A 13,581-nucleotide genomic window follows, 5' to 3' on the forward strand; every position below is an offset into this window, starting at 1 on the left:
TTTTTTTTGGGGGGGGGGGGGGGCTGACCAGCAATCTGTGGGGCCGCGCGAGGGACCTCCTCCAGGTAAGTCCATGCCATAAAGGAAACCACTCGATTCTTTGACATTGTGTATAGCTTTATCCTCATGTCCTTTTTTTATGACGTTAACGCCCATAATTAGTGATTCATGTCTAATCACGTATTTTGGTATGATTTGAAACATTAGGCAAAGCTCAGCGACAAAACTTGTCTTCAGTCTTATGAAAACGGATTCCCAGATATCTATCTAAAACCAGTTTTTTCGGGTGGCCAAAATCCAAGTTAATTTATGCAATTGGAGTTGGCCGCGTTTTACGACTTGTGCAGAGTCAGTAACAATGGGTGCCTCCATGAATGCGTGTACCCGGACTCCGACAGAGGATGCCTCAAAGACAACAGCGAAGAGACATCCATGCAGATCAACATGCGCACAGGCAAGAGAAAAAAAAGTTTCACTTACAAGTAAAAGATATTTAGTCAATGCGTCCTCCTTTATCTCTCTCAGCATCCACCCTAGAGCCAAAAGGTACCTAATTCCATTTTAGTATTTTCCAGATTTGAGGAGAAAACTGCGCGTCGGCCCCATTGATTCCAGTATAAATAGAAAATTTTGAAACTCCGTATCTCATAATCGGCGTAAGATTTCCAAAACGCCACTGACTCGATTTTACCAAAAATGTGAGTTAGGTATTTTTTGGCTCGGAGGTACTGACATGAATGGAAAGAGAATTGTCTCGTATCTCGGTCTTGCAATAGCAGCGAATCGACGGCTCATTTTTATTTTTAATTTTCCGATTGAAAATGGAATTGTAAATATTCTGAAACGTTCCGAGTTTTTTGTTTATCCTTTGTTCTTTTTTTGCAGCCTTTTCCCCAAATTAAGTTGTTAATTTTCTTAATTGAAGGGCTTGGAAGACTTAGCCCGTCGCGTAAGGCCTTGGGTTTGGGGGTCGGTCGTCTCAGGGACATCCAGATACGGGCTCAACGAGGCTTCGTCGGATGGGATCGCCCCCCCCCCCCCCCCCCCATTGCTGGGAACGGTATCGCCGGGGTCGACAATGCCCAATCACATCCAAGGCACATATGTGCAGTTTTTGCAATTTCTTTGCTATTTCGAGAAGCACGCGTTTAAAGTTTTGAAATTACATGGATCCTTCAGGGCGGAAAGGAAGTTCAAACTGACTTTTTGATGCCTAAAAATTGGAATTCGGGAGCAAATTTTTCATAGGATATGCATTAAGATTAGCTTTACTAGAAATCATTGATACATAAATTTCCTCAGAAACTGCACTTATGTGCCTTGTCCTCCAATCCCCTCAATTCTCGTAATACATGATTAATTTACAAGGGAGTATATAAAAAATTCCAAGGAATTCTCGTAAAAAGTGAAAATGAAAAAAATCGAGAAAAATCTTCCTCTTCTTCCACGGACTGTAGGACATGGCCCTGTTTGTCAGACCATCCAGTATCGGGCAAAATAAACTATATTAATATTAAAAATCTAAAAATCACTAAAAATAAAGGACTCGTCAAATCGATAAAAACAGCATAAAATCTTCTATCATTCTCGGGAGAAGAGAGCCAGCTTTGTGCCCATCTCTTAGGGGGTCGTCCAGGTAATTTTTAAAAATGAATTAAATCAATCGAGAAATTGTTTTACAAAATATGCAACAGTTCTTAGGCAAATAAATACATTATGGAGTGAAACTTAGCAACGTTGCGATGCAATTAGGCCCTTCTGGCTTTTATGCCCTTTGAAAAAAATAAAACCTTGTGAACGTATGCGACAGCACGATCTCCCAATCTGAAGTGTTTGAGATTCGACCTCAATGTGTACCTGGAAAAACATCTTCCTTTTTTTATTTAAACCTTCCAGACCGTAAATTTTTAATTATGACTGTCAGTACGAGCTCCGGGTTCGAAAAATTTTATGCTCAATAATTTATCTGAGTGATCACGAGAGTTTATGTAAATATAAAACCTCGGTCACCCTCATCGTTTCAAATTTTCAAGAAGTACCTACACGCTTTGGAGGGTTCGCTTTGTTTTTTCAGCTGTGTCTGTTTTCTTCAAAAGCAAAGTATCGTTTTATCGATAGAAATTTGCCATCATTGGTTACATCAAATGCTCAAACAGCACTTCCTCGCAGCGTGATAGATTATCTCCGTATATTCGTGTCTATCTGACCATGCGCCGTAAAGCCTGGATGGTTCGCATTTCTCAAAAGTAAATATTATTTTCTTTTTACAAAAAAGCAACTGAGTGCTGCTACAATATTTTCTGGGTCAGTTGCGCTGGTCACAAAATCGTGTTTTGGTGTTTGATTCTTGTATTGTAGATTAGCTGAAAATAATGATATCTATCTAAACTGCAAATTCCTACGTTAAATATTAACCGAGAAATCGCTCTTTGAAAAGTCGGGTTTTTGACGTCATCCTCCGAGGGAGTGAGTAGTGACACCTTAGTTTGCACCAGTTACTCAACGTGACACTCGGACGAAAGCAAGGTGGAAGAAATCAAGGGTGTCACTACCGCGGTGGATGACGTCAAAAACTCAACTTTTCAAAGGTCGATTTCTCGGTTAATATTGAACTTATTAGAAAGCTGCTTTTTGGACAGATCTTATTATTTATAGCTGATCTACAAGAATCAAGCATCAAAATACGACTCAGAGACCAGCGTAACTAACCCACTCTGTGAACTGGCATGGTTTTAATAAACTGCTATAGGTACCTAATTGAACTTCTATATAACTTCGTTACACACTTTCCAGCTGTTAGCGACATTGATCCAGGGTTGGCTTTTCCTTGACCTAGGTCTTGAGGCGGCTGTGCCTACATTAATCATAGGTGCTTTACACAGGAACCCTAGCGCTACAGAGTCCTTGCGAATGAACAACGACCAGGCATCTTGGTATGGTGAGAGACAAAAATGAATCATTTTCCTGTAACTGTTATGATTCCCATTTTTTCCTCCTTGAGTTTTAAGATGTCTAGCATTTAGCTCGTCTCTTACACAAACATGACACATTGAATAAATCCAGAAAATTAACCGGGGGGGGGGGGGGGACAAAAGAATTCAATAACAAGTCGATCTGGGAAAGCAATCTTACAAGTACAGGGATTTCAATGTGAACAAAGTACTCCCAAGCGAGCCCAAGTCTAGGCGGTTTCGGTTTCAAAGTTCATGTAGACGTATTTATGCTACAGGGAACCAGAGACGGATGGGAAAGAAGGAGTGTGCTCAACTGCTCATTAGTTAAGGGCCGGAAGAATGAATGGGAATTATAAAGCGTCAGTGACGTCAGCGGTGACGGATTCGGGATCCACAACGATGTTGTCACATGTCTACGATTCATGAGTTAGCATATTTTGGCATTTAGTTCCTTTTGATTTAATGTAATTCCCCACTTGTCTATTTTGCCAAAGAGAATCACGCCCACTTTTACATTTTGTTTCTTATGCAGCTTTTACGAGCACATCCCACCTTTCTCACCCATCTCTAGTTCTTTTTAGCATAAATACGTCCATTTGAAGCCACGGTTTCACAGGCAGCGCGCGACGCATAATTGGCCTTGTATGCCAATCTCTTGTGTGCTACAGACCCATTCCGCCATTTACGCTTGAACTTCTCTAACTGACAGGGCCGGACTCACTCATTTGCCGCCCATGTGCCGCCTGTATCTTGCCGCCCTCTTCTCCTCCGTTTTGAGCATCAATAAGAGTCATCAAATGGACCTGCCGAAAGGGACTTGTGTTGGGCGCACTTATTTTCAAATCTCTGTCCACACCAACAAAAGTTCTCGGAAATTTTTATGAAAGTTAAAGCTGCTGTATCCCATTCAACCAAAGGACGACAAAATTAGAAATCACTTTAGTTTTATACTCTCAGGGAATGCGAGATTTTGCCGCCTTTTCTTGTTCGAAATTTTCTTTTCCGAGTCCGAAATATGTATTTGATACCTATGTTTATAAAAATCGCAAAATTTGCCGTCATGGGCCGCGGCCCATTAATCAGGCCCTGATACACGGAGAAAAAAACTTCGTGCATGGGACCCGAAGTTGAGGTCATATAGATCTCTGAAGTTTTCTGATCACGCATCCGAAAACTTGAGGTCGAGCAGCCGAAGTTCGGGTCCGACATCGAGGCACTTCGGTATGTACCGGAGTACTTCAGATGTGTGACCCGAACCCTTCGGTATATTTCGAAGTATGTACTTGAGACGTCTGACCCGAACTTCGGCAGCTGGACCTCAAGTTTTTTAGATACGTGATCCGAAAACTTCAGAGATCCATATGACCTCAACTTCGGGTCCCACGCACGAAGTTTTTTTTTCTCCGTGTAGCTGATAATTGAATTTTTCGTTTTGCAGGTAGCTTACAGAGCTTCTGTTTCCCTATCGCTAGCCTCTCCTCGGCGTTTCTGCAAGAGCTCATCGGTCGAAGGGGGTGTATGATGGCGGTGAACGTGCCCAGCTTCGCAGCTTGGATGACGCTATACTTTGCGGAATCAGTACCGGCTCTCTACGTCGCTTCTGCCATCATGGGCTTGAGTAGTGGAATATCCGAAGCCTCTCTCCACTCGTACATCGGCGAGATCGGAGAACCGCGCTTAAGGGGCACCCTCTCATCTTTATCGTCTAGCGGATTTTGTGCAGGTAACCGACTGGTGTTTCAAGGTCGGAGCTCAAATTTGTCATCCTTTCTCGATCAGAGCTTTTCCTCAGGGAGTCCAAACATTGTTTATATTGAAATTGATCCTAACAGCGAGGCGTGAATTTTTGACAATAATCGATAATATTACATAGGTTTAAAGAACATATCAATCCATTGCAAAGCATGACACGCCGCTTGAGATGATAACCTTTTACCTTGATCGGGCACCATTAAAGGAGCGCGCTTCCATCAACAAGGAGGCCGTCAAAAAAGGACCGTTTTTAGGTCCCTTTTTAGAAACGCAGGGATTTCATTCACTAATCCATCCCGAAGAAACCCTCGTGAAGAGACAATCCTTCTTTGAAAGTTGAGGCTTGAGAACAAAGCTCATTTCGGCAATAAATCATTGCAAAGTCAGCGTTTTTCTATTTGATATGCGAATATTTGGAAGTTGTTTGGTTAAAGAAACAACTTCAATAGAGGGGCTTGGAGGACAAGGCGCATAAGTGCAGTTTTTGAACAAATTGAGATATTAATGATTACAACGTAAAACTAGTCTGCAAGTCTATTCTGTGAAAAATTCGCTCCCAAATTCCAATGTTTAAGCATCAAAAAGTCCGTTTAACTTCCTCTCCACCATAAGGATCCATGTAATTTCGAAACTTCAAACACCTATTTCTGGAAATAACAAAAACTGTACTTGTGCGCCTTGTCCTTCAAGCCTCTTAATTGATATTTTTATTATTTTCTCGGGAACAATGATGTTATTTGGGGACCAAGACTGCACTACGCTCTAGCAATCATTCGTGATGTACAGTGTTGCACATTTTATACGAGTATCGCAGAAAATTGGAGCCAGGCTTTTTCCTCGGTTACCTAAGTCGGTTGATGTCTAGGAACGGGGTGCTGTAACAATCGGACATTTTCGCACCGTTTTCTAGTATCAGGAAATTATATTCCATCGTCACTCCTAGTCTGGAAGGGTGTCGCTGCGAGCACTGTGCTTCCTGAGGTGGAGTGTCTGGAGCGCCTTCAATTTTTAGAATGCAACACGGATGTCAATAAAGCACGAATGGTTGTATCAAAGCGTTATTACCGATATCATTGTCCTTTACTCGGTTATCGATACCAAAGCGTCAAGAAAAACGTTGTATAAACACTCGAGTGTTGTCGAAGTTCCTCCGATTAGATACTTACGAATTTTCTTTTTAAAATGTTAAGAAAATTTTCCGCTCAATATAATCTAATGATTCCAAAAATTTCAATTAAATACATACCAAACTTACCCCTAAAATACTGTATCATCCAAAAAAAAAAAAAAAAAAAAATGGGCAAAAACTGGATCTTCAAGCAACGGCGTCTTCACGCTGCACAAACTTGCTTTGGCGGCAGCCAAAGTCTGTTCGTTAAAACTTATAGACAAAACTGTAGACAAAGAGGACAAAAGGGATATGAATGCATCCTATCGGTGGAATCAGGTGGTTGCAATGGACAAAGAAAGCAGGCAATGGACTAACTAGTGGCAACCCACTAGAGTCCCATTAGGCAGTGATTCCATCATTTACCCCCATACTCTATAAGAACCACCAAAATTAACCAATAGGATCACTCCATACTCATTATGTCCTCTTTGTCTAAAGATGCTCTCATCAATTTCAGCAATCAACCCGCTGGCACGGGTAGTCGCTGACACCTTGTATAAACTTTGCAACCCTGAATCACGACTGATCGTCAGATCGTAGAGTGTCAACAACAGTCTTAATCTCTGAATAATATCAACTGATGAAATTGTGTCTAGAAAATAGAAGCAAGATAGATTTAAGTTAGTTTTTTAACCGAACAACATAAGAAATTAGCATTTTTTCCAAAACCAGCTGTGAACTCAGGTTACAACTTTCATTGGAGGTTTTTCCATCGGAGGGTTTCGCTTGGGATGGATTGGAAGAAAATCTCCGCATTTCCAGAAAAGGGGCACTTTCTTGACAGGCTCTCCCATTTTTGTGAATGAAACCATACACTTACAGTCAAATGAAATCTTATATTGATTTTTCAAGACCATTTCATGATGAAGAATATTTTTTTTCAGGTAGTCTCGGTGGGTTCATCCTTGGTTACTATTTTGATTGGAGGACGGTTGTTTTGATAAGTAGTGCGTGTCCCGTGATAGCTTTCATCTGCATGACTCAAGTATGTTCCTTACATAGCAAAATATTTTACATGCATGTCTATCTATCATTCCATTCCTTCCGCTAAGCATGAATAGAAATTAAACAATCATCATTAATATAAACTTCGAAGGATTCAGACTTTCAGCGATTCCACCTTTTTCTATTTCACTCGACAGGTTGCCAGATCGTGCGATAAATGCGAATATTTTACATGGATTGGAATTGGGAAAAGTGCTAAAAAAGCAACTTATCTTGCAACAATAGAGTCCGTGAGGGACGAGAGGCTGCCTTCCCGGGAAAGCCCATGCTTTAGCCGGAGATGTCATTAAAACAATTGATTCCGTTTGAAGCATCAATTGTATACTAGGGGAAAGCTATTTTAAAATAATAATTGTGAATGTACACAGATGCTACAGAAAGGGAAAAAGGAAAGGGAAAGGAAATGAAATGAGGATATGATTACTAATATGCAATCAGAGAGAATAAAACAAAAACATCAGAGAAATTTATATGCGATGAAAGTATAAGAAAACAACACAAATGGGCTCACTGCGATTCGGAACTCGAACTACACTATCGTTGAGCAGTTTTTAGACCCCTACGCCACCGATAATCTTCTTAAGAGGTAAAGATGAACTTTTGCTACTTCAGCAAGTCAAATCGCGGAAGGAGATCCATGGATTGTCTTTTTCCGCCACCCGATGGGATGGCGTCCCAGTCAAATGCGTTTTTGAAGAAATGATCGATCCCCATCATCGCTTCATCTCCACACATCTATTCATGTGCAAATGATGGCACGCTCCGGCAACAAGGTTCTGTGACGAAATCATTTTTGCCTCCAGAGTTTCCAAAATGTATCCATCTTAGTGATCAAATGTTCAATCACTGAGAAAAATAGCTCGCGGAGCGAGCCGAATGTCACTCGCGTAGCGAGTGATCGGGGGTCCAGGGGGCGCAGCCCCTTGGCTGGCCGTGACGGACGCGCAAAGCGCGTCCAGAACGGCTAGTGATATATTAAATACGGAGAAGGCTCATTTTCGCAGTAATTTTCTCAATCTACTTAAATCATCCAGCTAAAAACCTCCCTTCGGAGTGTGAATGACATTATCCGTCGTAAATATTATGAGATATACTTAAAATATGTTGAACATGGAATATGAATCTGAATAAAAGTTGAAAGAGCGAGCTCCAGAATTGTACTTCACATTAAATATTTTTTTGCTTTTTAAAGTCTCGACACTAAACCACATAAAAAACTGTAATGCAAGAAATACTCAACTTAGCCATTTCCGAGTGATTTCAAGAAATGGAAAACGATAATTTTCTTCCTACCCTAACGGAATTGGCATCCATGCCAATTTAAATTTAACCACCTCAAAAATAAAATACGACATCAAGTGAGGTGGATAACATTGTATACTTGCGTGCCTCTTGTCTCGTGTTTGCAGTCTTATCTTCTTGAGGATACAGAGGCTTACGATATCCCGATATTTTGCATTTTTTCATTGGAATGGATTTAGCCCCAGCATGGATGCACGTGACACATTCTGCTGTTTTATTTTGTTTTTCAACTAATGGCAAATTCATTTCACCTAAAATGCGCCAGAAATATTTGAGGCATTTTCCGGTGAAAGGGCGTTTGAGACTTCCAATGCTGCTGAGATTGTGCAACGTATTTCTCTAATTGCAAGTAACTTATTTGACAGTTTTGCTATGAATTTTTCCCTGAATCCACTCCGAGTTCTCCCTCACCATTGTAAGGGAGTAGGTGGACTGTGAATGAATTTCATCTGCCGCAAACGCTATAGAAATTGCACAATCTCAGTAATATTGCAAGCCTCATACGCCCTTTCACCGAAAAATTCCTCATTTGTTCCTTATTGAGAAGTACAATTTTGAAGAGGAAATATGTACGAAGTAACATTATAAAATTTTGGACCTTGAACGCCAATTTACATTCGGTGATTTCTGTGTGTTCTAACCATCCCATTTTCGTCGTTGTGTAGGTATGCTGTGACAATCTGAAAGTTTAAAGTTCGAAAAAAAAACATTCTATTAATGATAATTATAGAAATACAAGATTAAAGGCACCCCAACGTATCATGATTGATGGCATCTCTCAAAAGCACGAAGCTCCCTCGCAAATTAAATCGAGTGACAAAAAGAGAGCGGTAGTAGAATAACTCACTAAGTCCTAGTATTCGTATTCAATAATATTTGGCATGGTTTTTGAATTTCATTAGAGAAAAAATTGACTTCATTCAAGCAGAAATATGCTCAAATTTACCTCCTAGATTTCCTTATAAATCGATAAAGAAAATAATGCTTGTTTGAAGAAGAAAAGATGATTTTATGAAAAGAAAAGTCCTTTGCATCAAGCAGAACCCCGCTTTCAGTCAGCGATTTTATAGTTGATTCAAAATAAAATTTTCCTGACCTCATACTCAAGAATGTTTCTGCCTAAATCGAGTCACTTTTTTCTCTAATGAAATACAATTATTATGCTAAACGTCATTAAATACGGATGCCAAAACTTAGTGAGTTTTTGGACTACCGCTCTCTTTTTGTGCCGCAGTATCTTGATTTATTTTGCGAGGAAAGCTCTGTGCCCTTAAAAGATGCCAGTCATTCTTGATACGTTAGAGCGCCTTCAATTCCGCACGATACTCTGCAACACCTCTGTTGCGAAATAGTTGCTTGAAGCGCCGTGGCACGCCGCAGCGCGCGGTGCAGCGGGCGAGGGCGACCAGCGCGACACGCGCATTGGCGCCTACAAACCTAACATGGATACTTCACGCATTGCGCAATGCGTGAAGTATCCCAGTTAGGTTTGTAGGCGCCAATGCGCGTGTCGCGCTAGCAGCACGCCGCTCCGGTATTACTCGTATTTTACGCGTGGAAGTAAACTACTGGACAAAACAGGTGCGCGGACAAAAAATCGTTGACTCATATCTAAGGCTCGAATTCAAGTACTAGGGGGCCCTGCCCCCTGACCGCTACGCGGCCCAACCCCCTGGAGGGCGCTTCACGCCCTCAGGCCCGCTTCGCAGGCCCTATACGCATATGTACAGGCAAAACTGTTCTTCCAATTTTAAAACACAATTTTGTGTTTGAGCTGCATCGATTTCAAAATTTTTAACACAACTGTCAGATTTGTAAATGATGAGGAACAGCTGAATGTACATAATGTGGTATTAATGGAGGCAGTATATTGACGGCTAAACTCGGGAAACATGTATCTCATTTTGCGACATCGTATACTTCTCGTCATACTTTTTTTTTTTAATTTATTGGTAAACCAATCAACGTACTGAATGTTTTGAAAACGACGGTGATTTCACTTCTGCTCGAAGAATATTCTGTGAAAATTTAAAGCGATAAAATTGACTCATTTCTCTTTGAAATCTTAAATTAGATGCGGAAATCTTGAAAACCGTGAGCAAGGTACGTGGTTTTCAACTTTAGCCATCGTTATGCAAAAAGAGCTCTTATGCTATGCAACATATCGCTAAGATTGTTGAATTCGGCACATATTTTTCGGCGAATCCAGTCCTCATGCATTTTTATATTTTGACAGAAAATGCTCGCTGAAATTTCAAAAAATGTATTTTTTGACGTTTTTTCACATCCGCACGTTGAATTTAACTTTTCTTTTCTTCTTTTCCTTTGAGAAAGGAAAGGGATTTTAATTGGGCTGCGTTGAATAGACACGCATCAAGTCGCATGTAGATGAACCCGAGAAAAGGGAAAAGTGAAGAGTTAGTTGAGCTGAAAACTACTCTTAACTCAATTTTTTGGAAAATGCGACTTGGTGCGTTTTTGTAAATACTTAATTAAAAAAAAATCGGATCACGACCGTTGAGAGTTAATAATATTTGGTCCGTCCCGACGCGACGCAGCGCCTGCCTTCTCACTTTGTATCTGCTGTTTATCTGCTGTAAATATCAATAGAAATTCAGCAATCAAGTAAATTGACCAATGCCACAATCGAAGCCGGAAGAATGAGGAAAAATGGAGTAAAAACCTTATGCTTTGGACCTTGAACCTTGAACCCTGAGCGATGCACCGTCCCTCAACTCTCGGAATGAGGAGTCCTACAAGAGCTTTTCCATTGTTCTATAGTTTATTCGAGTCACTCAGGTAGAATCCCACACCTCGACGTTTCTAGCGGAAACGACATATCTCTCACGCTATTAACATTGAACATAGTGACATGAGCTTTTAAAGCTCTACAACATTAAAAGTTGGGGGTTTCATAATTATTTGCACATCTACAGCTATTACAGATGACATACATGTAAAGATCATCCTTATCGGTCCGGTAGTTCGTCAGAAATAGTGCTTCCAACACTTTGCTTGTAGCTGTATAAGATGGATTTGAAAATTCGCGATGAAAATCAAGAAACGCAATCAGAATCCGATTTCTGAATGAATTTTTCTTCAGCCGGAGAAAACAAATTCGAGTATTATACCGGACTTAATAATCGCGTGAACCGAATCTCACTATGTATATAAGTAGATTCTCTAAACTGGAGTCTGGTTTATAAATCGAATTTTATTAATTCCTCCGTGTTTGTTTTTAATAATTTATCGGGTGAATTTTATCCAGATTCCAGAGTCACCCACATGGCTCATAGTGAGGAATCGGATGGACGAAGCCAAGAAATCCCTGTGCTGGTTAAGAGGATGGGTCAGTCCAAACGAGATCGAGGAAGAGTTTCAAACTTTAGTGCAATACGTCAAAAATTCATCTGCCGAAACTCGCAGAGGTTTACGTCAGGAAACATCAATAGCTTCGACTGAAGGTAAGGGATTTTTGATATTTGCATGGTTCCAGCGAATGGGCTGAACATACAGAAAAAAACTTCGTGCGTGGGACCCGAAATTTAGGTCATATGGATCTTTGAAATTTTCGGATCACGTATCTAAAAACTTGAGGTCCAGCTGCCGAAGCGCGGGTCAGACATCTGAAGTACTTCGATATATACCGACGGGTTCGGATCACAAATTTGAAGTAATCCGGTACATACCGAGGTGCCTCGATGTCTGACCCGAACTTCGGCAGCTCGACCTTAAGTTTTCGGATGCGTGATCGGAAAACTTCAGAGATCTATATGACCTCAACTTCGGGTCCCATGTACGAAGTTTTTTTCTCCGTGAAGGATGGGCCTTTAGACAAGGTATGAATTTATGCATGACGATACGAGTCTACATACATTAAGCCGCTTTCACAACGCAGCCTCGCGCTCTGCGACGCCCGATCACCATTATGCTCCCTATCCTCCCTGAGATCATCAGGCAAGGCAGTTGACACCTTCTGATTTCCTCCTCCACCCCTTATCGCCAATCTTTCATAGGACGTCCACGCCGTCGCCTTCCGGGAGGAAACCGATCGAAAACTTGCTTTCTTCTACCTCCGACCTTATCTATTGGCCTATTCCTTACGGAATATATTTTTTAATGACCTGCGCACAAGATCTTAGAAAAACGATAATAATAAGTGATGAAGTCAGGTAAATGAGCTCTCAATGTGAAAACCCAATTGTTTGCTGTTGCCTGAAGACTTTGGAGTAAAACATAATTATCATTTGGAGACTTCAAGCCATAGTTTGCATAGTAAGCGTTTGAAATGAGATGTTTCTGGAGGCCGGCAAATAACATAATTTTTCTCAAAATCCCAGTTTTACTGTCATGATCTTTGTTATTTCAAAGGATTCAATTTTGGCATTTTTTACGCAAAATGATGGAAAATTAATCCTTCCAGCTGTGCTGCCAATAACTCGAATTTTTTCTGTCATACCGTCAGGGCCCTGATTCCTGACTCCGCACGGAGAAAAAAAACTCGTGCGTGGGACCCGAAGTTTAGGTCATATGGATCTCTGAAGTTTTCAGATTGAGCATCTGAACACTTTAGGTCTAGCTGCCGAGGTTCGGATCATACATCTGAAACTTCAGTTCTTACATCTGAAGTACTTCAGATGTGAGAACCGAAGTACTTCGGATGTGAGAACCGAATTACTTCGGATGTGAGAACCGAAGTACTTCAGATGTAAGAACTGAAGTTTCAGATGTGTGATCCGAACCTCGGCAGCTAGACCTAAAGAGTTCAGATGCCCAATCTGAAAACTTCAGAGATCCATATGACCTAAACTTCGGGTCCCACGCACGAGTTTTTTTTCTCCATGCGCCACATAATGAAATAGCAATATGGAGATGATTACACAGAAAGAGCAGGTTGTCTGCACTAACACGTTCATTTCACTGCCTCTAGCATTCTAAATCAATTAAACACACGTTGAAAAGAAACACCTGTATTCACTTTCCACAAAAACTCTTAATCCATCATGCAAGAATTATCTAACATTCAAATAAGCTTATCGACTCACCTCATATACATTTAAACCTTCTCACAACTAATATGTACCCTTGGAATTTTGTTTTATTCAGAGAACTCATCTATACTAAAAGAATTTATCCTAATCATCAAAGTGTTGGCGAGTAAAAAGGTTTTCCGTCCCCTTCGCATGGTGTTCATTACTTTCGTAATCAGCTCAGTAGCATGTGTAGGCGGAATTAGGCCGTTCTTAATCGGCGAACTCAAGGATTTAGGGACCACCATTGACCCAAAATTAGTATTGGTAAGAATTTATTTAAAATCGAACTTTAGTTTTCTTCATTCATTTTACTGTGACAGCGATGAAAAGTAAGAAAGAAACATAATAAGCAGGTACATAGCTA

At 40.7% G+C, this 13,581-nt stretch overlaps 1 protein-coding gene across 1 annotated transcript in view; it reads left to right on the plus strand.

Moving 5' to 3' along the window:
- The first annotated feature begins 211 nt into the window (after positions 1-211).
- Positions 212-13,581, plus strand: part of LOC109039790 (uncharacterized) — a 29,994-nt gene continuing 16,624 nt past the window's right edge. The window contains exons 1-6 of the mRNA XM_019055454.2: positions 212-454; positions 2,794-2,938; positions 4,393-4,677; positions 6,762-6,862; positions 11,453-11,648; positions 13,291-13,481. Coding sequence (XP_018910999.2) covers positions 359-454; positions 2,794-2,938; positions 4,393-4,677; positions 6,762-6,862; positions 11,453-11,648; positions 13,291-13,481 — 1,014 coding nt within the window. The 5' untranslated portion in view covers positions 212-358. The remainder of the gene's footprint in view (positions 455-2,793; positions 2,939-4,392; positions 4,678-6,761; positions 6,863-11,452; positions 11,649-13,290; positions 13,482-13,581) is intronic.

Source organism: Bemisia tabaci, chromosome 1 (genome assembly GCF_918797505.1).
Source record: "Bemisia tabaci chromosome 1, PGI_BMITA_v3".
NCBI classification, from domain to species: Eukaryota; Metazoa; Arthropoda; class Insecta; order Hemiptera; family Aleyrodidae; genus Bemisia; species Bemisia tabaci.